Below are 23,664 nucleotides of genomic sequence, written 5' to 3'. Positions count from 1 at the left end.
ACCGGCAGAGGTGGCCGCCGGACCCGGGGAGCCTCTCTCCTCCCCCCGCGGCAGCTCCGTCACCGTGCCGCATCCCTCTGATCGCTGCGTTGCACCCACTTTCACCTTTCACGCTTAAACTTGAACTCGGCTCCGCGGTATTATCTCCTTCTGGACCTCCTCCTCCTCCTCCTCCTCCTCCTCTTCATCCCCTCACAGACTCAGACAGTGGACCCCCCCGCCTCCTCCTGCTGCTCCTCCTGCAGCAGCACCGCTACCAGAGCTGGAACGGGACACTTTTTTCTGAGAGCGCACCGAACCTCCACCTCCTCCTTTCTCCTCTCAGATGCGCACCCAGTCCCTGTGCGGGCCGGTAGGAACGATGCGGACGTCGGGGACTGACGGGAACAAACGGCTTCTACCAGCATGAGGCAGGACGGAGATGATCGCTGACGTCCCGGGGTGTGTGTATGTGTGTGTGTATGTGTGTGCGTGTGTGTGCGTGTGTGTGCGTGGCTGAATGATCGGTGAGGCGACCGGGACGGATTTCAACCCCCCCGTCTGGAGACTCTGGAGACACGGAGCTCAGGATGGTGAGCAGCTTTTCCGTAAGTTGCGCCGATGCATGCGGAGGTGTGAAAGCCCGGTCAGCCCGATGAGTTGTTCCTCCGTCTGTCGAGAAGTTATGACGCGTGTTGTGTGTTGGTTTTTTTGTTTTTTTTAAATGACCGATCGCGTGCTTTCCCCACAATATACCGCAGCTTGACAGTTTTGGAAGGGCGAAACCTCCCGCCAACAGCCCGCAAAGTGAATAGTTTATCATTGATAGAATATAAGTAAACGGGGCAATGCACTGTGTTGGGGCAATGCAGGTGTCTGTTCACTCAGAGGCTCCACGGGTTGTTTCCCTTTAGCTTGCAGGTAATTGTAAGCACCTCCGAGTGAACGATTCGGATCATCCGCATATACTGCAATTCAACCGGGCCGGGTCGATAAAGTTCGTTTCTCTGGCGCAAAATACTTCCTGCACGCGTCCGCATGTGCGCGCCTTTTCAAGTTGGCGAGAGGGAGAAAGAGGAGAGACGGGTGAGGAGAAGGATGAGGAGGAGGAGGAGGAGAAAGGGGGGTGCAGAGCAGAGCTCCTGAGTGAACGCAGTCACTGTTGACTCCCCCATGAATATAATATAAGCCGCCGCCTGACTGACTGGCGGACTGAAATGCCGCAGAGTACTGTACAAGCCCATCAATGCAACAGCTCATTCAAGTGTGAGTGGAATCCAATTTAAAAGGAAAGAATTATTTATGTTGTTGTTTTTGGCGTGCATGCCAAGATTGGATTGTTACAAGCGTTGTTGTTGTGCACCGCTATTGCTCTTCCCGAAAGGTCAACCCCTCTGCTTTAAAAGATCTCCAGGTGGGGGGGTAAACCAGCCGAGTTTGCTTTGCTCGGACATCCCTCATCTCATTAAGGTCCAGTGGACAACCAGGGAGTGGGGTGGAGCAGAGCTGATAACACTGTGCTGGAATAAATAAATAAATAAAAAATATTCCTCAATTAAGTTTCCGTTAAGGGAACCCCAGCCACGTCCTCAGGGGGAAACAGATCGATTAATAAATAGTTTATCATGCTCGGCTCCCCCCTTCACCACCTAGCGAGGTGGAAATGAAACAGGGGTGTCGTGACAGGGGTGATTTATTGGCTCCTTCCGCAAAACGGAGCGCCTGTCCCATTGGATCTGGCTCGTTGATGCATGTTAGTGGGACCCTGGATGCCTCGAAGCGGCCTGCACTGTCCAGTCGCACGTTCGATAGCGCTTCACTCTGCGGGGAGGTGGGGAGGGAATGGGGGGGGGGGGGGGGGGGCTCCGTGAGACTGCAGCTCCTGCGTTAGTCACAAACGGCAGCAGCACGCTGAGCAGGAACATCAGGCTGGGGGAGACGCAGTGACGGTGGAACCATGTACTTGACATATAGACCTTAAGTGTGCGCCCGGGGATAGTTTTTGGAGGGGAAAAAAAAAAGTCTGGAAATGCCCCTGCGAGCTTCCGACTTCCTCTGAAACCGATGTGGAACGTGATGAAATCGCGACAGCTGGCAGAGGACTTAGCGCAGGGCAGACGCCCAAATGTCACTCAGCTTTTCTGCTCAAGTAGCCGAGGGGTTAAAAAGGGCGCGATGACACCATGGGTGTCAGAGGTGAAGTCTGGCTGTTCCGCTGAATAAATGAGCAATCTCTGTGTCACACTCGCCGCCGACCAATTACAATTGAAAAGGTATAGCAGCTGGCGGCGGCAGGCTTCCCAGTGGTGCAGAGGATGACACAGTGTTCTACTAAACTCCTGGGTAAAGTGAGAATATGTTCTCCCCCGAGGACCGTGCCCTTCTTGGTGTTTCTGTCAAAGTGAACACAATTAAACTGCTGTAACCGCTATATCCACACTGGCTAATGGTCGCTTCCCATGTTCTCCTTTGTCTACAGTGCAGTTTGGGAGAGTTGAGTCGTAGGCGCTCGGACTTTGTTCTTTGTCATTTGGAGGCGTTTCTCTGTCATCCAAAATGCTGTCTCTAGAGATGTTTACGGTAGTCCAAGGTATTCAACCTTAGCGAGGAACTATTTGCAACTCGATTCTCAAAGACTTCAATGTCCTGGACAGCTGAGAAGCTCCCACAGACTTCTGTGCAGTTGCCTCCCCTGTTTCAACTGCTATAAGGAAGCTCACTAATGGATCCCTGATCCAGATTAAAAAGCTTCCAATTGGAAGTTGGCAAGATGAATGGTGGGGGGCTTTCAGTTTTGAAATTGATCCGCCTGCAGTGCAGGGTTAACGCATCCTAGAACAATCAAACTACTCTTATTTTGTAGCCCGCCCCTCAAAAAGAAAAACCAGGCTGTGGCTCACATAATGAACCCAAACACCACTTATTGAGGCTGGTGTATGTGGCATGTCTAGAGTGCACTGTGGGGGAAAAAATAGCCTGTCTCAGTCTGGGCAACAGTGACAAGTCGCTGTTCCAGTGGATTTCGCGGGGAAACTGTATCGCTGAGTCTGGGCTCGCAGTGCTGCCAATCTTGAATGTTGCGTTTTAACACCCGTTCCAAGTGTGGGCTCGGGTGAAGGTTAGGGTGGGCTGTTGTTTCTGTAATGTTTCTTTTCCAGGGTCTCGTGACTGTTAGCACACCCACTTCTGATCCCATTTCATCTCCCATGCTGACTCTGTGGATGCCACAGCCTCATATCCCAACCCTCCCTAATCCTGTCGCGGCCACAGCCCCCCCCCCCCAACCCCCCCTCCCCTGGACGCCTGAGCGTTGTACGTTCTTCTCCCTTTGATACGTCCGACTCATCCTCTGCTGCTATCATGCACTGATCAATTCTAACCCTCTCTCCCCTGCCCAGGCTTTCCTCTGCCGGATTCTCTGCAGCGCTGGGATTACCCGCTGATTGGACGCTAAATCCTGATGCGTCACCCGAGCCCTCGGTGGAACGTCGCGGCAAAGTCAAAATTGACCCTCATTAAATCGGCTGCAACAGGTGTCTTGGCCGCGCTCCGCCTTTCCCTTTGAAAGTACAACCATCAAGTTTGTGGTATGAGGTGTTCTGAGGCCTGTAAAGTCTTAGCCACGCACTCATTTTAATGCTCAGCTCCTACCCAACAGATTGGTGCTGCGGCAGGAATGCGTTTTCATCGGCCCGTCTGAAAGTGAGCCGTCAGACCGCCAGCCGTCATTCCCCCCGAGAAACCGAGAAGCTACAAGCGGTAGAACTTTCCTGCCCCTGAAAACCTGGTCTGAGCCGCCCAGCCCGGAACAAATGCTGCCATGCCAATCATCAGCAACGCCAACCATGACTTCAGCAACCTGTCTGTCAGCGATGACAGCAGCCTCGACCGCATCTTCACCGAGATCCCAGAGACTGAGACCATCAAGGTGAGAAGTCGTCAGCTAGCTACTCAGTTGTGATTGCAACCGGTGTTTCTATCTCCAGCCACTTGTGCGCTGACGCCTCTCGCGCCTTCCCCCTGCAGGGCGTACACTACAAGAGGGCACAGTTCATCCGTCGGCCGGAGGACCTGGTGTCGGTCGACCACACCCTCCTAGCGGTGATCAACGTGGGGGGAAACCGGTACACCTTCCCTTGGAGCACGCTGGAGCAGTTCCCGCTCACTCGCCTCGGCCGCCTGTGCGGCTGCCGCTCGCCCGAGGACATCGCCAGCATCTGCGACGACTACGACGAGACGCGGCGGGAGTTCTTCTTCGACCGCTCGCCGTCGGCCTTCAGGGTCATCCTCAACTTCCTGGTGGCGGGGAAGCTGCGGCTGCTGCGGGAGATGTGCGTGCTCTCCCTGCACGACGAGCTGACCTACTGGGGGGTGGAGATGACGTACATGGAGCGCTGCTGCAAGCGGAAAATGTACACGCGCATGGAGGAGGTGAACGAGCTGGAGCGGCGCGAGGAGGAATGCAGGCAGAGGAACGCCATGCAGCGGGTGCCGGTGGAGGAGACCAGGTACCGCAAGGTGATGAACTGGCTGAGGGACATGGTGGAGAATCCGCAGTCGGGCGTGCCGGGGAAGATCTTCGCCTGCCTGTCGGTGATCATGGTAGCCGTGACCGTCGTCAGCCTGTGCATCAGCACCATGCCGGACCTCCGGGAGGAAGAGGACATGGTGAGTGGAGAAACTAGTGTGTTTGTCTCATAGTGTCCCATAAAACTACTCACTGTACTACGTTATCTGAAAAGACCAAAGTCAAGGTCTACGAGGGATTGAGGGAGAAGTCGTATGATCAGTTGAAATAAAAAGTCTAAACCGCATTCATTGGTGAGGCTGTAAAAAAATGGAAATGGAAACCATGTATTTAATTACCCATTAAATAAAAAAAGTATGTTTTGATGAGCCTCAAACTGGCCGCAACTCAATTCCAGAGTTTCCACTGAGCCCACAAATAATCCCAAAAATGTCCATTAAGAGAAACATTGATGCAGAAGAGAGGAATTTTAATAGATGATTTTTATATCAATGTAGCGGCTTGCGTTTGTTGATACTCGGACTGCGCACATATATTTTTACGTCCATGCAATGTTCTTACGCAATACGATAAGGAGTGATTATATTTATACCGTCTTGCAGCTACCACTTTTAAGGTCAAACATGATGTTGATGTGGCCCTCGGGGGCAAAATGAATTTGACATCCGTGCTGCTGAGTGATTAGAATTGAGTTCAAGGCCGATGAAGAAAAACTTGTTTCTTGAAAGTTACATAAAGTTTTTAGAAAAAAGACGCCAAGTTGCCAGCAGCATTTATCTTTGAGAAACAGCAGCCTGTGCAGGACATTTCCATGCTGCAAAAAAGCCACAGGATTTGATTTTCTCCGCTGCGGGTTAAAAAAAAAGAGAGAGAGAGTGAGAGAGAACAGAAAAAGCATGTCGTCACACTCTCTTAAATATGCCGGCGGGGTGCAGCTGTTGGTGTGCGTTGGCCTTTGGTGTCCTGTGATCTGTGTCTATCCGTAGCAGCGTGAGATAATGAAGCCAGAGCTGCTCACTGAGGCCTGGCCGCAGTCTGTCTGTAAACACTGGGGAATAATGGGATGGACTCACTGCGGCTCATGCAAAGCAACACAGGCACGCGGTCGGAAAAAAAAGAAACACACAACAAACTCTCACGTGGAACCACACACTTTTGAGAGGCGAGGGCCGTGCACGTCTCGTCACGTGCGCATGAAACGATAATGAAGTCATCCACTGTAACCGATACGGATCCCTTGAAAATTTCGCACGCATTTATGCTTCCTCCGCTCCACTCCGAGTCACCCACTCTTAAATAAAGTATAGTGTCACATGTGAGTGTGTGTTCAAGACCAGTCGCAGTGGGAGCGCACGCTGCTCGTTTGAAAGGACCCTGAGATACCGTTGATGGCGGTACCGCCACGTTGATTTTGATATGAGCCGTCGACGGATCTTCTTTGCCAAGACAAGCCTGGTGGGATGAAGACACAGACTTTGTGTAGGGGAAAGAAAAAAAAAAACACCCTGGGTGTGATTTATGAAGTGCTGCAGGACTGGACGGTGTCTCTGATGTGCGACTTTTTATGTGAGAAGAAAGCAAACAGGAGAGAAGGACCGTGTCGACAAAATACGATGATGATACTGTGCTTTACAACACGTGGGTGAGATGTACAACAGAGATTAAGAGTTTGCATAATGGGTCTTTGGGTAGTGGAGGCAGAGACACAGTTAAAGTGCTGCCGAATGCAAAGAGGTTGTATTTCCTGATGTGTCATGCATTACTAATGTAGACAGGAAGCCGCGCCTGTAAATGTCTCAGGAAGACATACCCTACCCGTGCAGACACCGGAGCCCCGCAGGAGCTTCATGTTGCTGCTGCGCTTCCTGCCGGCAAGGCAGGTTTGTTGGTTCAACGCCACAGCAGGGCTGCGATAAGTCTCGGATCAGGTCCGTGTTCAGACTGGAAAGAGAGACGAGTTCAGCTAATCAGCTCACAGGAAAATCAAGACTCAATCAATACGCACCTGGTGTTGGCGAGAAAGGTCTGCTGCAAATACCTCTGGAGCAACCCAGGGCAAATTTGTGGTGTAATACAAGGCGCAAAAATCCGAAAATTGATTAGCAAAGACTGGCAGGGTTCATTAGGCGCTAAGCTGTCTCTTTAATCTTTCATCTTGCTATGAAAGTTTTACACAGGATTGCATTTTTTGGGGGGGGGATCGTTCGCACATGACTCTGCTACAGGAGTGCTGTGTAAAACAATGTCACATGATTATGGGATGTTCCCAGTGGTGGTAATAAACCTTCTGCACACCCTTTGAAGATACATTTGGAGTTGCAGCATCTAGTAGATTCTTGATCACGGAAGATGCCTCTCATTACCTACTTCTCCCTTTTCTCCTTTGGGATGTTCCTTTCAGGTGTGGCCAGAGCCAATCACCTGCCTCCATCCAACACTGTCCTCTGAATCCTCTTCTCTCACACCAAACTTTCACCACGTCCATTCATTTCCTCTTTGCTCTTCCTCCAGACGTCCTGCCTGACAACCGGTGCATCATTCTCCCCATGTATTCACTGTCCATCCTCTACATGTCCAAACCTTCACAGTCTGACAGACTTCTTATTACGCACTACCTTCATGGATTAAATGTTCAGAGAGACGTGTTGCTGCTGTATCCATCCTTCCACCTTGTGAGGACACAGGTCATTAGCACATGCTCAGTGTGTGTGTATGTGTGTGTATGTTTGTCCAACATCTCTCTGCCCCCTTTCTTGGAAAAGAGGAGGGCAGCTCCCTCCAAAAAGCAAACAATCCCATCTGCCATCTGCATGCTTCCGATTTTCCGACCCCCCCCTCTCAAGTGCCAGAGCGCTGAACTCCGACCAGGGCGTCCAGTCCGGCTGGTTGGCTGACCAAGTCGAGGAGCGGCAGGGCTCGCCTGTCATCTTTTATCCACACAGCCCTGCTGTTTGTCTACGTCTTGCCGTATGGAGCCAAAAAGCTTCCCTTGTCCGCTCATTATTCATCCCGAATCTCCGCCTGATACGGCTGGGGTTTGGGAGTTCCAAGAGGAGAGATGAAGTGAGCGAAGGATGGGGGTCGTGGTGGAAGGGAGATGGAAGGGATGGACTGATGCTTTGGTTAGAGAGTTCTAAGAGGGGGGTGAAGTTCTGCCGGGAATAAAGCCCGAGATAAACAGCGCCTAATTTTCCGCCATCCTCGACTCCGTCTATCTCCACAGTGTGCCGAGTGTCCTAAGTTAAACCCCGTTATCAAACACGATATCGTTATGAACGTGAAGCCGCCGCGTTGAGAGGAGCTTTTGTCATATGGCTCAGTTCCCGACTGGCTGATAATCGCATCTCCAGCCCCGCCGTACCCCTCCTCCTCCTCCCCCGTCGCTGTCCGTGCGGAAAGTGCTCTGCACTTTATGTAAAAACTCTCCATATGATACCTCCAGCGTTCCTGCCGGCTGTGTACAGTCGCATTTAGACCGGTATGCGCAAACATCCCTGATGTGTTTTTTAGAAATGCTAATGCCGGCATGAAATATTGATGAGAGATCACTGAGTCGATGCTTTGGAGGGGTTTTCAGAAGTAGCTGATGGAAGGTAAAGCTGGCAGCGGAGGATTTAGCCTTGAACTTTTCCGGGCAGTTATGTAACGCAAAAAAAAAAAAAGAGAAAAAGAACAAACTGGACTGCACTTTAAAGTGAATGAGTGGAAATGCTTCCTAATTTCTTACCAACACCCAGTGTTTTCATGTTCCCCCGCCACAGATTTCAGCATTTGGACACTATTTGTGAAGATGTTGTGTGAGATGACGAGTGGTTGATCATTTGGAGAAGCAGTTGGCCAGAACAAGGGTGTGTGTGTGTGTGTGGGGGGGGGGGGGTTATTAGCAAAGCCCACCCGGCTAGTTTTTCAAAAGTGGAACGTCAGCGGTCGCGAAATACCACCCAGATACCAGATTCAGTTTCTTGACAGCCCAGCTCGTTTGCCAACAGGGAAAGTATTTAACACCATTTCAGGCTCCAACAGTGAAATTACAGAACCAGGAATGGCAAACGCAAGATTATTGGGACAAAACATGCAGCTGTGGTGTGACCTGGAAGATTTGTCCTGCTCACTTCTTTTTTTTTTTAACTTTGCCAAATGGAATTTTTCATATATCTGTTAAAGAAGCAGCAAACAGTGATACATTGTAAAGGTTTGACAGTAATCATACTTCCTGTTAGTGTCTTCTCACTTTGCACACAACTAAACTTGTGCGATCGCCTCTTTCTCATTGAGAGTTTTGCACTCTTACCAGCTGAAGGGGGATTTTGCGGGGAGTTTTCCAGGATGGATTCACAGCATGCTGCACGTGGAACCTCAGCAACCTTGGCTGCCTTCTAAGGTTCAGTGATTTTTGATGTCGGGAAGGAAAATATTTGTATGGAGTCTAAACAAGACGTCGAGTGTTGACCTAAAACTGCAACCTCACTTCCATTTTCCCATAAACCTCCTCCTGGTCGCCATCCCTCGTATAAACTTTATGTGCCGCGCTAATCTTTGGTGTACTTTACTCCGCAGGCTCCAGTCGTTTCCGCAAAGCAGCGGTTCTGAATTCCCGCTCGCCGTTTTCCCCCCAACAGCTTCAAACTTTCTTTCCATCCATTGTCATTCCCGTCGCTGCAGGCCGATCGAACCGGTTTACTCCCAGCCAGTGCGCTCAGATTCATGTCTTCAATAACCGTGTCGGGTGATTGTCGTTTTTTTTTTTTCAGACAGCCCCATTGGATTCTCTCCCCTCTGCCTAATTCAGTCATACTCTGGCCCGGGGAGTAATTGAAGTGGCTGTTTGACGCCCCTAATGCCACAAATTGGAGTGGGATTTGCTGTTCAATAATTAGGGCCGCGGGCATCAATCACAAGTATCTGGAGACAGAAAAGACAGTGGAGCAGCAGACTGGGACTTGACACGGCTGCCCGCTGCTGAGTCGCTTGTCTCAAGCCGCGAGAAGTCAATACTGTTGTTGAACCATCGAATTTGTGGGATGTGGCGTTTGAATTTCTTTCTTTTTTTTTAAATCAAGTTTTGAGAAAGACAGAGAAGGAAACGGGCTAAGACGGAGATAATGCGGTGGTGTCATCCAGCGGAGATAAAGGGGCGTCTTCACAAGAGAGCGAAGGGTCGTGAGAAGGAACGGATGACGACAAAGGCACGAGGAAAAACATGAGAGGGCAAACACCAAAGCATCCATGATCCTCCTTCCCCCTCTTGTCTTTCCTCCCAGAGGAGCTCTGCCAAGTATAATGACTGTCTGACGCACAGCGATAACAACAGAGAGAGTAAGGCTGAGGCGACATTGGAGGAGGACACACATGCATCTCTGCACGTCACACACGCATTCCGTCTACAGCTTTTACAATGTAAAAGCATCAATACATGCACTTTTAAGTACCTTCATTTTGACATTTTGACATTTAGGTCAATAGCAGTGCAGATCCATCGTTAAGTTTGGTTTTTATTGCTGAAGGTTTCCATCAATCTGCTTTTATGGTGACAAACTGAACAAGCACGACCATCACCTTCATCGTCCCATGATCGCAAGACATCCTGATTTACGATGCTGTCAGACGCGGGGATCCGTGTTAACATCACTCAAATCTGTCCGTGACAACAGCGGTGCATTTTTCGCAAGAGCTAAAGAGGATTTTGAGAGAGAGAATGAAAGAGAGAGAGATTACTTTGCATAAAATACATTCAGACAAGTGTGCTTATACAACAGTCGCTCACAAGCCCCTGTCATTCTGCTCTTGTTCAGCTGAGCTGTACTTGTGCAATATGATTGCGCTCATTTATTGAAAAAATGGGACATGACGGTAAATATCCTGTATACTTTGACCCGAGGTGACCTCCACCAGGAGACGGATCATCAGTTGGGTACCTCAGCATCACCCCCTTTGCTTCGGCCTTTTACACACAATAGACCCACTGCTGAGGCAGGTGTAGAGTCACCATCCTCACTATAACCTTCACGCCATCCATGAGCTTCGGTCGCAGAGGTCAGAGTTAAGTGTCTTCCAGTCTCCTGGTGCAGTGTTTGCTGATCTGACTGGATGTGAGACCAACCAAAGACTAACATTTGAGTCGAGGCATAACTTTAAAATTGTGCTCTTTTGCCAACAGCTGGGAGCGGATTAGTTTCTTGTATCTGTAATTCTGCTCTAATGTCTGCATCTGTTCGGAATCATTGGGAGGACATCAAAGAGTTTGGAGCCATTTAAAAAAAAAAAAAAATGTTGCAGAGTATCTGTTGTGCCTCTTTTTTCCGCTTTATGCATTACGCCAATCGACCGGCTCTGTTTCCACATTTATAGTCTCCTCGCGTGGGGAAGTTTTGCTTTCTCATCTGATGTTTTTAAAAGCACCGAGGAGCACACCTGATATGTTAGAAACACTGTAACAGGAGACAAAAAGCACTAACACTTAGACTGTGAGTCATTCTCTGTGTGTGTGTGTGTGTGTGTGTGTGTGTGTGTGTGTGTGTGTGTGTGTGTGTGTGTGTGTGTGCGTGTGCGTGCGCACGTCTTCTGTGTTGCCGTACACAAGGTAAATTCTCTGCAGCAAAGGCAGGGGGGCACAAATCATAAATCACGAGGCTTGTTTGAGTCTGTGACAGCAATTAAGCCAAGAACGCGCTCCACATGTGTCACATTTGTTATCTCCAACCCCCCCCCCCACCCCCTGACTTCATTCAATTAACATGGATGAATTATAAATACATGTGTGACTTTGTAAACTCCTCCGGCTCGGCAGGATGAGGCTTTCGCTGGCGGTCGCGGCGGCCGCAAGTGAGACGGAAAGTAAATAAGACTGTGGACAAGCCTTGCGAGTGTCTAAATGAGGAGACTGAACAGGAGAAGCAAGAGTAATGAAGGTTGGGGGGGTGGAGGGGTGGGGGGGGGATAAGGCTGGTAATTCCCGGCAGACGCCTCTCGGGTATTTGCAAACCTTTTTCCGCAGCTGGCTTGCAGTTTACTTCACCGCCTGTGTAGAAGTCGGGTTTAATGAGGGGTCAAAGCAGTTTCTTTCACCTGTGAGGCACACGAGAGGAAGGGCTTAGTCGCAGCAGCAAATCAGTATCTGTGCCGATAGGCGAGAGCCATCTGTGGGGTTTTTGCTTTTAAAAACCAGGTAGTAGCTATCTAAAGAAAAAAAAGAAAGAAATCCAGAATCAAAGGTTTGTAACTAAGGCTGCGTTCAGACTGCAGGCGAATCTGATTTGAATCAGATTCCCTCTCAAATTTTTAGGGCTGACTCTCCACACTGTTTTTAGCAAATGGGATCTGGCTCTGCTCACACTGGCGCTCTCTGGTCTGACGCATTGGGTCTTGCGTCGCGTAGAGTGACGTCATGGACAGTCAAAACCCATCGCCGTGTTTGGAGCCGTTCAAACTGAGACGCATCTGTCCAAATGCCAATTGAAACGACCTCCCGATGATTGAAACGACCTCCCGATGGTGGTTTCAATCCGTTTTGCAAAAATGGGATTTCATGTGACTGTTCAGATGACAAAAGAGCCATCTGGTTTCGGTCTGGTTTCAAAATCGGATTTTGGCTGGCAGTCTGAACGCGGCAACATAAAGGTCATTAAACACAGTTTTATCTATTCTTTTATCACATGCCCTCCACTTTTTTGATATGGAGCGAATGAATATTGCACCCATGTTTCGACCAGACCAGAACCCCTCCTAGTCTAACAAGAATATACACAATGTTGTGAGGCAAGTCTGCGCGAATTGACAAGAAGCTGTGTAGTTGTTCATCCCAGGGACTGAATAAAAAAAAAAACGAGTACAGAAGAGTTGGAGGAAGATCAAACAGAAACTGAGTGTAAGCGAGATGGTAGTGCAGGAGAAGTGGAGGGTTGTGCAGCGCTGCATCTGTCTCATGGACCTCTTTGATGTGCTCCAAAACACATCATTTACGTGCTTCATGTGTTTAAATGCAGTCACGGCGAGTATGCATAAATGCGTCCGTTCACTTGTGTAGTAGATACGTAATACATGCAAATGTCATTCCAAACATCATAAATGAGCCGTTTACTGTTTAAAATCCCTCTGCTGGCAAAGCAGTGCACCGACTCGGAGGGTAAAACGCTCATTGGAGGAATCAGGCAGTGAGTGAAGCGGCGTTTGCAACGCCGGCTCGCCCTTTCGCTGCTGTAGGTTAGAAAGTGCAGCGTGGAGAAAGTGCCTTCGTGCTGCACCATTATGCAATCTCTGCATGTGAGGAGCAACCGAGTGGAAGGCCGGCGAGCTGACTTTACAGAGGCGGCGCGCGGCTTCATTAAAATTAAGATACTGTAAAAGAGAAAGTTCATGTCAATGAACGTCTGGATATGATTCGGCAGCAATATTTGCCATGCAGGACATTTTGGCCCGGCGGCAAACTTTGTTTTCCACCTCCTTCGGGATCCAATAAGGATGCGCGTCTCGCTGTTAATTGCCAGAACTCATTTAGAGCTTCCCCTGTCCCTCCGTGTTTGTGGAAGCGCACGCACCGAAAACTAGCGTGCACATGCGTTCGCCACGCCGTCGTGTCTGCGGGCGGCGGGAGGCATTCTCTCCGACCGTATCAGCGCGCTGCAGATTCCGCGCCCCCATTGCATCCGATTGCCTGTGAGCTGCGGTCTCCTCTGTCTGACGTGTTGCACGGCTGCCAAGTGGGATTACGGGAGAGAACAGCAAAGTACAAGGTGTTTATCCCGGCCGTGCCAGGGTGGGATTGTGTTGCCAGAGTGCAGATGAGTGGAGCACAGTGCGGGAGAGCGCGGCGGAGCCTCGTAGACGAGACGGTGATATTGACGGCGAGATGCTGACATGCCTGCCGTTAAATCTTTGATTATTTTCTTGTTTGGTGGCTTGGTATGATTTTTAATAAGGACACAAAAGGATTTTTTTTTTTCCTGCAAAAGAAAATAAAATGCTCATTTATTAGCAAAAGATCATTTCTAGCGGCTATGCAAGTGTGGCCAAGGTTAACTATTAAATTCTTTAGAAAATAGAAATAAAAAAAAGACGAGGTCTGGAAACCATTCAGGGTCACACACACACACACACACACACACACACACATGCTCACCGTGTGTGTGTGTGTGTCCTTCAAGTTTCCTCACTTCTTTTTAAATTGGAGGTAAATGTACCATTAAAAATCTACCAGCCACAGCGCAGACACAAAGAGTGATAAATTTGCAGATTTGCAATTCTCTTGTCATTAACTAGCATGTCGTTTGTAAATACATCCTGAGCTGTCATTGACTGAAATGCACCATAAAACAAAGGTTGGATTTGTTCCCAGCATGCCTTGTTTCCCTCCGAGACACATTTGGATTCTAGATTTTTTTTAAATAATTCCATAATCATCATGATTATTGATTGTGATTTTAATCGGCGTCATGGATAGTCAGAGCACAGTAAAGTAAAACCGCTATGCTCGGGAAAAGTGTTGCATGACCTTCATTTGACATGCAACATGCGTTTGACATGCGTGAGGAGCCTCCTTTGAAAAAACAATCTAAGGTGGTCAAGCTGAGAGCTGCAGTGCGAGGAAGCAAAACGTTTCGCCAAAGTTTATCAGTTTATTTGGAACTGTAGTAACTGCAGGAACTGCCGACGACAAGGAAAAACACAACCTGCAACAGCAACAATTGAGCCGCTCCAGGTGTGTGTCTGTGTGTGTGTTCGTGCATGTGTGCGAGCGTGCGTGCGCGCGCGCGTGTCTGATCTAATTTTCTGATGCGCTCACTGACGCAGCAAATTGACGACACTCTTTCTCCGGGCTGCGAGAGATGCAAATAAAAACAGTATGTAATTTACTGCCTTCACAACGCCGTGACAATAACAACGCAGGGATCCCCGCCGTCTGCAAGTGTGTGCGCGTGTGCACCCATGTGCATGTGGAGAGTGGGGGGGGGGTGTATTTGCGCGTACAGGCGAAATGTCAGCCACCTTGTGAGAACATTATCCCCATTTGAAATCAGTTCAACCTTTAAACAACTGCTTTCTCCATGGAAGGAGAAAGCACTCGGCAATTAATTGTCTGTGTCAGTGTTCTGCTGAGAAAACTGGATGAAGTGAGTGAGTGGGTGCGTACGTGCACTCAATGTCCCGACAGACAGATTTCAGAGTCTGAATGGAACTTGATGCTTTGGATGTGTCTCCCGATCAGCTGATCTTCTAAACACTTCCTCCCTCCACCAGTCATCCCAGTCCTTCTCCTCGTGGCCACCTGTCCATTCCCATTGCTTCTCCCATCCATCCATCCATCTATCCATCCATCCATCCATCCACTTTTGGTGTCTTTTAGGCTGCGTTCAGACTGCCAGCCAAAATCCAATTCGTAGCCCATCCAGATTGAAACCGGATGGCGCTTTTGTAGTCTGAACAGTCACGAATCACATGAAATCAGATTTTTGCAAAACGGATTGAAACTGAAACCACCTTCGTCTGAACAGCTCCAAACACACCGATGGGTTTTCGACCGTCCGTGACGTCACTCTACACATACTATGACCCTGTGCACGGGCAAACCGTGCACCCTGTGGGCGAAGCGACCGCATGGCTCGCCTTCATCCATCCGAACACGTGTCGAGGCTCCTTCCTTGCAGGTGAACAGCAGCGCCACTGATGCACCTTTGGGTTGCATCAGCAGCGATCAGGTGGCGGCGGAGCAGCCTGCAGATGGATGTAGGTGTCACTTAATACAGGCCCTTTAATAACCCATGACCGGCCTCTCTGCCGTCTGTCCAACCACCCCTCCAACGCCCCACCTCCTTTTCTTTTTTTACTCCAGCCTGTATAAGTGACTCCAAGGTCGTTACAGCAGTGCGGCGAAAGTCAGTGAGGTGGAGAATATTCAAGGTCTGCCGCAGGTGCTGGCAGACCGCTGGGCGTGAATCTCTTGTCTCCTGCCCGCCCCTCTGGGTCATGTTGCGCCTGGACTCGGCGGGGTCATTAAGTGAGTGTTCCTCGCGAGGTAACGAGGGCGGCGAGACCCCCCCGGGTAGAGCAGAAAAGGCCAATGATCAAATTTTAAAGGAGCTGCAGGCAGTCGTTTTACGCAGCGGTTTTAGAAACACGCCCTTTGCAGCGAGAGCCACGTGCATGCAGAGTCGCCCTAATTACCGAGATGTTGGTCTGACCCTCGCGGTGGAGAGCCGGCCATTCATAATTCACAGCTATAGAAGCTTTCTCTTGTCCGCTGATAAAGATGGATTGCACCTACCTGCCGGCGAGGCGTCGCACCAGCCGCGGAGGGCGGGCGGTCAGCATGCGGGTCGGCGAAATTCAGAGCAACAGCCAAACATGTCGCAGTTTCCTCCCATTTGTAGGAGAGGTACACGCGTGGATGTGCACCGTGTATCAGGACCTTCTTGTATTTCTGTTCATGGTGAATTGCGGCGTGCAAGCTCGTCTGTGACTGAAGTCCAGTTTCAACGGAATCTACACAGATATAATAGTTTGTTTTAGGTAAAGATGAGGGTCAACAACTACTGTGTCTACTTACTGAAGGCTGATTGAATGGAATCCGAATCAACGGTCGCTGTCAAGTTTGGTCTCCGTGTTGAGAAAAAATAGCAATTCAAAGAATGGGATAAGAATTTCCGAAATGGAAACGTTAACTCGACCAACAGTGCAATTCTCAAAGTAGGGCAAATCTTCATTCAAGCACCTGCCTAAACTTGGCTAATGCCAACGTGACTTGGCTACCTTCCTGTACCTGGAGACAGATATAAGCTGGCGCCAGACATCCGAAGTAAACCACACTTTGCAATGGATGCGACTATCATCCTGCTGCAGACCTGGAAGCACCCAGGTGTGCAGGCTGCGGTGGGACGGTACTGATGGAAGCAGGTGAGAACTGAAGTTAGAGTGAAACTAATAGTGTCTGAAGAATCTTTAAGGCGTTTGCATTAAAATATATTATAATATATTGTTGCATTGTTCCAAGGTTGGATTTGAATGCATTGCCGACACAAAAACAAAATGTCCCAGAAAAGTTGTACAAAGAATGTGAACTGAATATCTTCATTATACATTCTGTCGGGCTGAAGGAAAGCAGAACAGCGTGAAACATTTCAGGGTGGAGCAGAAAGATGCAAATCCTTGTTAAAGCCTGGCCGTCTGCAGCAATGACCTGCATTCTCAATGACGCACAACTTCTCCCACTTCTTGGGAAAATCCAGCCGGTCTGCTCAGACTACACATGCGATTTGGCGGATCTCCAAATCATGTCCCATATGAAGGAGACCTGATTCCAATCTGACAGTATCCAAATTCATTCACTTCTGCTTCGGCTTACTAGTCCGTGTTTCAGTTCCAATCTACCCGGGAGGAAATAAGTTAGAATTGGGTCGCTTGCAGCGTGGAGTTGTAGATCCGATCCGAATCTTCAACATACCGTTAAACTTTGGTTTTGTGCTGTGACACAACACAAACAACTATCAGATCATTTTCTCAAGGACGGGACGTATGCAGTTTCTGCAGGCTGTGTTCAGACTGCAGGCGAATCTGATTCAAATCAGATTCTCCTACTGACTGTCCACACTGTTTTCAGCAAGTGTCCAAATGGGATCTGGCTCTGTTCAGACTGGGCCACATTATTGACCCATCTGACAGGTTGCTGTAGCAACAACGTCGGAGCGGAGGCGTGGTCCAGCGCGCGCAGTGTGTGACGTTAAATCCCAAATGCAATTTGAAACTACCTCCTGAGGGTGGTTTCAATTTGTTTGCAAAAATCGGATTTCATGTGATTTGTGACTGTTCAGACTACAAAAGAGCCATCTGGTTTCAGTCCGGATGGGCGAAAAATCGGATTTCATCTGGCAGTCTGAACAAGACAAGTAAGTTCTTGGTTCCCGCCGGCCTTGATCAAAACCTGGAATCCTCCTAGAACTCCTGGTGTGTGCTGCAGTTTAGGTTTAATAAGAAACATGGAACCAACCATTTAAAAAGGAAGTAAGTCTTTTAAAAAAAAAACTTATAGTTATAGTTAATAATATTAATTATTACAGTGCTGAAGCAGGCCTAGTTTCCACCGTGAACCCCAAAGCGTGTAATATCTCCACCAGGCCGTGCAATAATGTATCTTGTCATGATGTTCATAAAAACTGCACGACTGGCGTAGCATGAGTGTCACAGTCACATTCTGCTTCATAGCTGACGAGGAATAGACCTGAAAATGTCGCCCTTGTGCACTGTAAAATCCACTACCTGCGAGACATTTAATCAGAGCTAATGCACCAACAGTTCCTCCTTGCTGCAAGTAAAAAAAAAAAGAGAGAGATATTTGAGATTTATTTACTTATAAAGTGGAAGCGTCGTGTCTTTGATTGAGTAAGTGCAGTTTGGTTTCGAATGGGTTTTGTCACATTGAAAGCAGCGTGTTTATCTCCATAAGCGTAAGTGAAAAACAGTGGTGGGGGATGGGAAGGAGCCGTAACGACACTGCGGTTTGCCACGTGACCACTTTGAATCTCTCCAGGGTGGCTCTCAGGTTGACTCGACTCGGCCGGCGTTTTTTTTTTTTTTTTTCTTCTTCCCGCCCTAATTCACCATTGAGATGCGTTAACACGGACGATAATGTGAGCTGGTGTGTGGGGCGGCTGGCAGGGTGAGCGGCGTCTGCGCTGAAATGAGCCGTCACTGACATTAGCTCCACAGAGAGTCATTCAGAGGAGATAAGGTCAGGGAGATAGAGGAAGCTGCGAGGTGAACCAGTGTCTACGTGTATGTGTGTGCGGGCGGGCGGCGGCGCGCGTGTGTGCGTTAAAAGCCCGGTGTAACAAATGGACCCTCACTCGGAGGGAGAGGACACTGCCACAAAGTCCTGATGGGCCCCGAAGTCGACACAAGAGACGGGAATGAAATAGATGAAAGGCAGAGAGTCGCGCGGCAGGGACATTACGTGGGAGCTGGGGGGGGAGGGAGTGACAAAGGGACAGACAGCCAATCAGAGATCCGGGCAGAACTTGACACCAGCGGGGCGGAGAGATGGGCTGACGCGTCCACATTGAGGAGGAAGGGTAGATAGATAGAGGGTCGAATCCAGGTTAAGTGAGTTCACCCCTTCATCTGGCAGATGTGTCAGTTCGTGAAGCGGCGGACGTCCGCCGCGTCAGGGACAAATGGAGACCCTCAAGGCCTCTGGAGAAATCAGCCAGCGTTCAGGCGGAGCCATTTGCCGCGTGAGCACCACCGACTTTCCCAAGCATCCCTCAAGACCCCACGTGGAGTTACTCAAATGGTTATTAGACTCCGAGATTAGATCGTCCGTCTTAATTTTTCACGGGTTGCAGAACCGACCAGCATCCTGTACGGATGAAGATGGGGGAGGCTGAACAACCAGAGAAGAAGAAGCTAGTATGAGTTGTTCACGATGGCTGTTGCTAAAGAGATCAGACGTGGCTCTGTAGTGGCACTGATATCAGAACCAAAGAGTTGTTGGGTTCCACCAGCATATTTAGAAACAAACACTATTGGAAGGATGTTGAAGCTTCTGCTCGTTGTCAGTAACTGGGTGTAGTGGGGGAGTGCACAGGTTGGTGGGTGCTCTAATGAACCGGTGCTTTTGCTGACCTGAGCACTACTGCATGGACGCATCATGCATTCATTAGTTAAGCGAGTGAGTCTAACCCCTTGAGCCAGATCGATGTAGGAAAGACCTGGTGGAAAATGCAAAAGGGACCAACCTCCTGTCTGCCACGACTACCAGTAGAGCCAGGCAGCAACACTACATCACCTCGGATGCGTTCAGACTGCCAGCCAAAATACGATTTTTAGCCCATCCAGCGCGGGGGGGGGGCTGAATTGCTGGGAGCGATAAAGAGAAGAGAGAGCAGCCAAGTTCGGGCCAGTGACCAGTGCTGTGTCGTCTAGACAGGCTCACCGTGTCAACGGCAGGGATGCAGTTCTCCTCATTACAAGACAATGAGTCACAATTACAATTTTAAGGGGTAAACCCACATGTGCCGCAAAACTCTCGCTTAGCGGCCGCATCGATAAGCAGCAGAGGGGCGAGCTCGGGATGAACCCATCAAGAAATAAGTCACAATGAGTTCTGCAGCGCCGCGGCGGCGGCGGCTGTGCAATTTACAGGGACAGGCGTCATTCTGCGAGAGCGCAGCCGAAGGCCGGGGAGTCGCGAGGGGCGGCGAACGGCGACAGCGGTGATAAATGAGAGCTGCGGGGAAGGGACACACGCGTGACGGATGCACCGCGCATAGAGAAACAGTGCGCGGAGTTGTGTTTCACTTTAAGGAGTGGCTAAAGAATGGGAGCGGCGTGAGGGAGGGGGCGTGGAGGGGGGTGAGGGATGAGAGGGAGGGAGTCCGGAGAAGGTGATGGAGGACAAAACAGGATGAGCGATGAGGAGGCGGAGACGGAGGGAGGAAGAGGAGAAGAAAGGCGAGGAGACAGAGAGGCAGAGAGATGAATGCAGGCAGTGAGCAGCCTGATGAGAGGACCAGAGAAGACTAATCGTCTTGGGAAGAATGGCTTTTAGTGTTTTTCTCATTTGTGTCATAACACGCATGAAGAATCCAGATTTTTGAATATTTTTTTCCCGATTCTGTTTTTGTTTTTGTTTACGGCACCAGTACTTTAAATCACTCCGGATTCCAGACGACTCTATCAGTGACCACAGGTGTAAAAAAAAAGAGTCAAACCCCCGAAGAGGCCGTCCATCCAAGAAAAACATCATCATTGTGTCTCTCACACATGTCCAGATATGAGTAATGTCTCGCCTGAAGGGACAGAATGTCCGGAAGCTGTGAGAGTCTTTTTTTAGCGAGAGACCAAGAGGGAGGAGGAAGAGGAAAAGAAGGATGAGGAGGGTGAGTGAGAAAGGAAATGTGGAAAAAAGAAAAATCAAAGAATGGATTAAAAAAAAAAAAAACTTTCATTGTGCTCAGAAAGGTCTCGACTCTAAAGGTCCCCATATACGGTATATATTTTTTAAACAATTTTCAACTCTTTGTAAATCATCCTAGATGCAGCAGATCATGATCAGTTATCCAAGAACAAAGAGACAACATCATGTTTTTCACCTTCTGCTGAAGCTCTTGGAACTCTGTTGTTTGGAAGGGATCAAAACAAAATGGTCTCCAATGACAGAATAAATACAGGCAACTGGGGTTGCCGCAACTAAACTGGAAGAACTACCAACACCCTTTGTGACATCACAAAGAGCTACTTCCCAAAACACCAACGTTTTACTACATCCCAAAACGACAGCTTTCGAACGGTTACTTTCCTGATTTTAAGCTACAGCAGTACACAAGTTTCGTCCATGTGGAGTTGCTGTTGTTTTTACATCTGTCCAACTCTTCCTCCCTGCGGCTTTCTTGCGTTGTCCAACTCGCTGCGCTCCCTCCCACATTCACTCACAAGCCGCTCGCGCCGGCGCTCTCCCATTCGGGAGCGCTTTGATCTCCAGATGTGGTTGGACCGCGAGCTAATTGGCCGAGCCTCGGGAGATTTATTGTCCTCCTTAAAATGCTTGTTAAGCCCCCCCACCAACAACCCTCAGAAACGCGTTTTCCCAAAGAAGAAGTGACAACGATACGAATGCAGCTAAGTTGTCGTCCCCGCTGAGTGTTTACATGGAGAGATTAGGAGTGCACACACGTCTCGGCGGCAGTTTTCAGCGGGGCGGCCGTCACGATCTGCAAGGAGGCAAATTAAAGGCTAATCCGTCACCATTAATACGTCTCTTGTTTTCCTCCTTGCTGCAGTCTGGAGGGGGGCGGGGGGGTCATGTTATCCCAAATGCTCTCTGTCGCAGCCGCCGCCGCCGCCGAACATCGTATTAATCTTTGAAACCTGCGCTAATAAAATAATTGATTCATGGCGCCGCTGTTATCTGGCGGCCGCCAGTGATTTATTTTTGATCACCGAGAGCGATTGTCTGACCTCAGGGTTTTTTTCTGTCTCCCCTCCTTTGCCCTCCACCCCATCTGTCTTGCTTCCCTGTCACGTCGCTCCCCACTACCCCAACCACCACCACCACCCCTCCTCAGGGCAAGTGCTCCTCCAAGTGCTACAACATGTTCATCATCGAGACGGTGTGCGTGGGCTGGTTCTCCCTGGAGTTCGTCCTGCGCTTCATCCAGGCCCGCAGCAAGCTGGACTTCCTGCGCGGGCCGCTCAACATCATCGACGCCCTGGCCATCCTGCCCTACTACGTGTCGCTGGTGGTGACAGAGAAGGACCCGTCCCAGGAGCACGAGAGGCCCGGCGGCGGCAAGGGCTACCTGGACAAGCTGGGCCTGGTGCTGCGCATTCTGCGGGCCCTGAGGATCCTCTACGTGATGCGCCTGGCCCGCCACTCGCTAGGCCTGCAGACGCTGGGCCTGACGGTGCGGCGCAGCACACGCGAGTTCGGCCTCCTGCTGCTCTTCCTCTGCGTGGCCGTCACCCTCTTCTCCCCGCTGGTCCACCTGGCCGAGAGCGAGCTGACGGGCGCGCACGACTTCAGCAGCATCCCGGCCTCCTACTGGTGGGCCATCATCTCCATGACCACCGTGGGCTACGGCGACATGGTGCCCAGGTCCATCCCGGGCCAGGTGGTGGCCCTGAGCAGCATCCTCAGCGGGATCCTCATCATGGCCTTCCCGGCCACCTCCATCTTCCACATGTTCTCGCGCTCCTACCAGGAGCTGAAGATGGAGCACGACAGACTTTTCAAGGAGGAGTGCGCGGCTGCGGCGGCGGCGGCCGCTGCCGCCACGGGGGACCCGCAGGTTGAGGTTATAGGAGGCGAAGGTGCCGGGGGCGAGACGGGCCACCAACCCGGCCTGGGGATACGTCTGGACAAGGATAGCGTGCACTCCCTGGAGTCGCTCGCCCTGCTTGGGAAAGACGGCCAGCCCGCGGGAAATAACAATCACAGCCTGCCGGCAGCTGCTTTCTGAGCGGCGTCCACCACCGGCTCGGCCATCACCTGCCTGAAGGATGCACAAAGAAAAAAAAACGTTGAAACAGCATGAAGTGAAGGACTGACGCTCTGAGGACGTCTCGGACAAAAAACAGCAGGATGCTGTTTAAGAAAAAGAAGAAAAGAAGAGAAGAATGCAGAGTGGACAAAACTAAAGACTGTATAACCCTTTAAAGTACAAGGTTCAGCTCGTCTGACCACAAAAGCCAATGTTAGTAACGGCTGCTTCCATAAACATGCAATATCCAATCCAAAGTTGTTTTTCCTTCCACTGTGAAAACACTTTAAAACTGAAAAAAAAAAACTTTTTTTTTCTTTTTAACAACATGTTGCCTGCAGTATGAACAGACAATGTGTCTCGTACTGAATACCTTTGGGTTGTTTTTTGGTTTTTTTTTGGTCATGATATTAAAGAAGAAGTGCTCATCTTAGTTTATTTTCGAGACGCTTGAAGCCATAATTCCGAGAACGACGTGTAAAGCAGTTTGGCCCATGTATGATGTATATCCATGTGTCTCCCGTGTAGGTTTGTATGCTCCGACTGACTGAGAGGGGGAAACCTGCTTCTCTCGCCATCGACTGTGAACTGTGAGGACTGAGGTTGTTGGGTTGGGTTGGGTTGGGGTCTCTGATGGGGTGTTGCGAAAGTAACGATCCAAATAACGTCAGGCAAGACGATGGGGGGGGGGGGGGAGATGAAAGGAAGCAGAAGTGGGTTGAGAAAGTGGCGCCGCCATTCAACCTCTAACCAACATGATGTGTATTTTCGCAACAGAGAAAATAAAAGCTCTCCGACTAATCTGAAAGAAATCCTTTTGGACTGGTATGTGGAGGGGGTTTTCTTTTCGGAGGGGGGGTGGGGGGGGCTTTCCTTATCTCCTCCGCTGCTCAATCATGAGTCCCGTCAATCAATTTGTCCAAGGAGAAGGAGAAGGAGGAGGAGGAGGAACGGGGACAGCTGTCCGAGCCAAACTCACGGCAGCAATCCCCTTCTTACATCACCTACGTTTTCATGGAGACCAAAGCGTGAGTGCTAGCAAATCTCTTTTTTTGGTGCATGTCTAATGAAAACCCTGCCTTAACGTCGTGTCTTCAGGTTTTTGGGATGAAACAATTCTCTCATCTTCCACGCCGTCAAATCCCCGCTGCGGGTTCACGCGGGTTCGTCCTCCTCTTTTCCGAGAAGAGC

General features: G+C 49.8%; 1 protein-coding gene across 4 annotated transcripts; it reads left to right on the top strand.

Annotated features, from left to right (window-relative positions):
- The first annotated feature begins 303 nt into the window (after positions 1-303).
- kcng4a (potassium voltage-gated channel, subfamily G, member 4a) lies at positions 304-23,079 on the top strand. Of its 4 annotated transcripts, XR_012926092.1 has the most exons (6): positions 471-587; positions 3,378-3,512; positions 3,638-3,907; positions 4,006-4,647; positions 21,559-22,657; positions 23,002-23,079. XR_012926092.1 is itself a non-coding variant. In XM_076019202.1 (5 exons), the coding sequence occupies exons 3-5, from the start codon at positions 3,800-3,802 to the stop codon at positions 22,450-22,452; spliced, it is 1,644 nt and encodes a 547-aa protein (XP_075875317.1). In that variant the 5' UTR covers positions 304-441; positions 3,378-3,512; positions 3,638-3,799; the 3' UTR covers positions 22,453-23,073. The 4 variants fall into 4 exon arrangements, 3 of the variants coding, with proteins under 3 accessions (XP_075875317.1, XP_075875316.1, XP_075875315.1); XM_076019202.1 differs by lacking the exon at positions 471-587 and adding an exon at positions 304-441 and having other exon boundaries at positions 21,559-23,073; XM_076019201.1 differs by having other exon boundaries at positions 471-572; positions 21,559-23,073.
- The last annotated feature ends 585 nt before the right edge of the window (positions 23,080-23,664 follow it).

This window comes from Nelusetta ayraudi, unplaced genomic scaffold (assembly GCF_046127955.1).
Source record: "Nelusetta ayraudi isolate G7.1 ecotype Tasmania unplaced genomic scaffold, CSIRO-AGI_Nayr_v1 ptg000009l, whole genome shotgun sequence".
Taxonomy (NCBI): domain Eukaryota; kingdom Metazoa; phylum Chordata; class Actinopteri; order Tetraodontiformes; family Monacanthidae; genus Nelusetta; species Nelusetta ayraudi.
The sequence above is the reverse complement of the archived record's forward strand: the minus strand, read 5'-3'. Positions and strand labels throughout refer to the sequence as shown.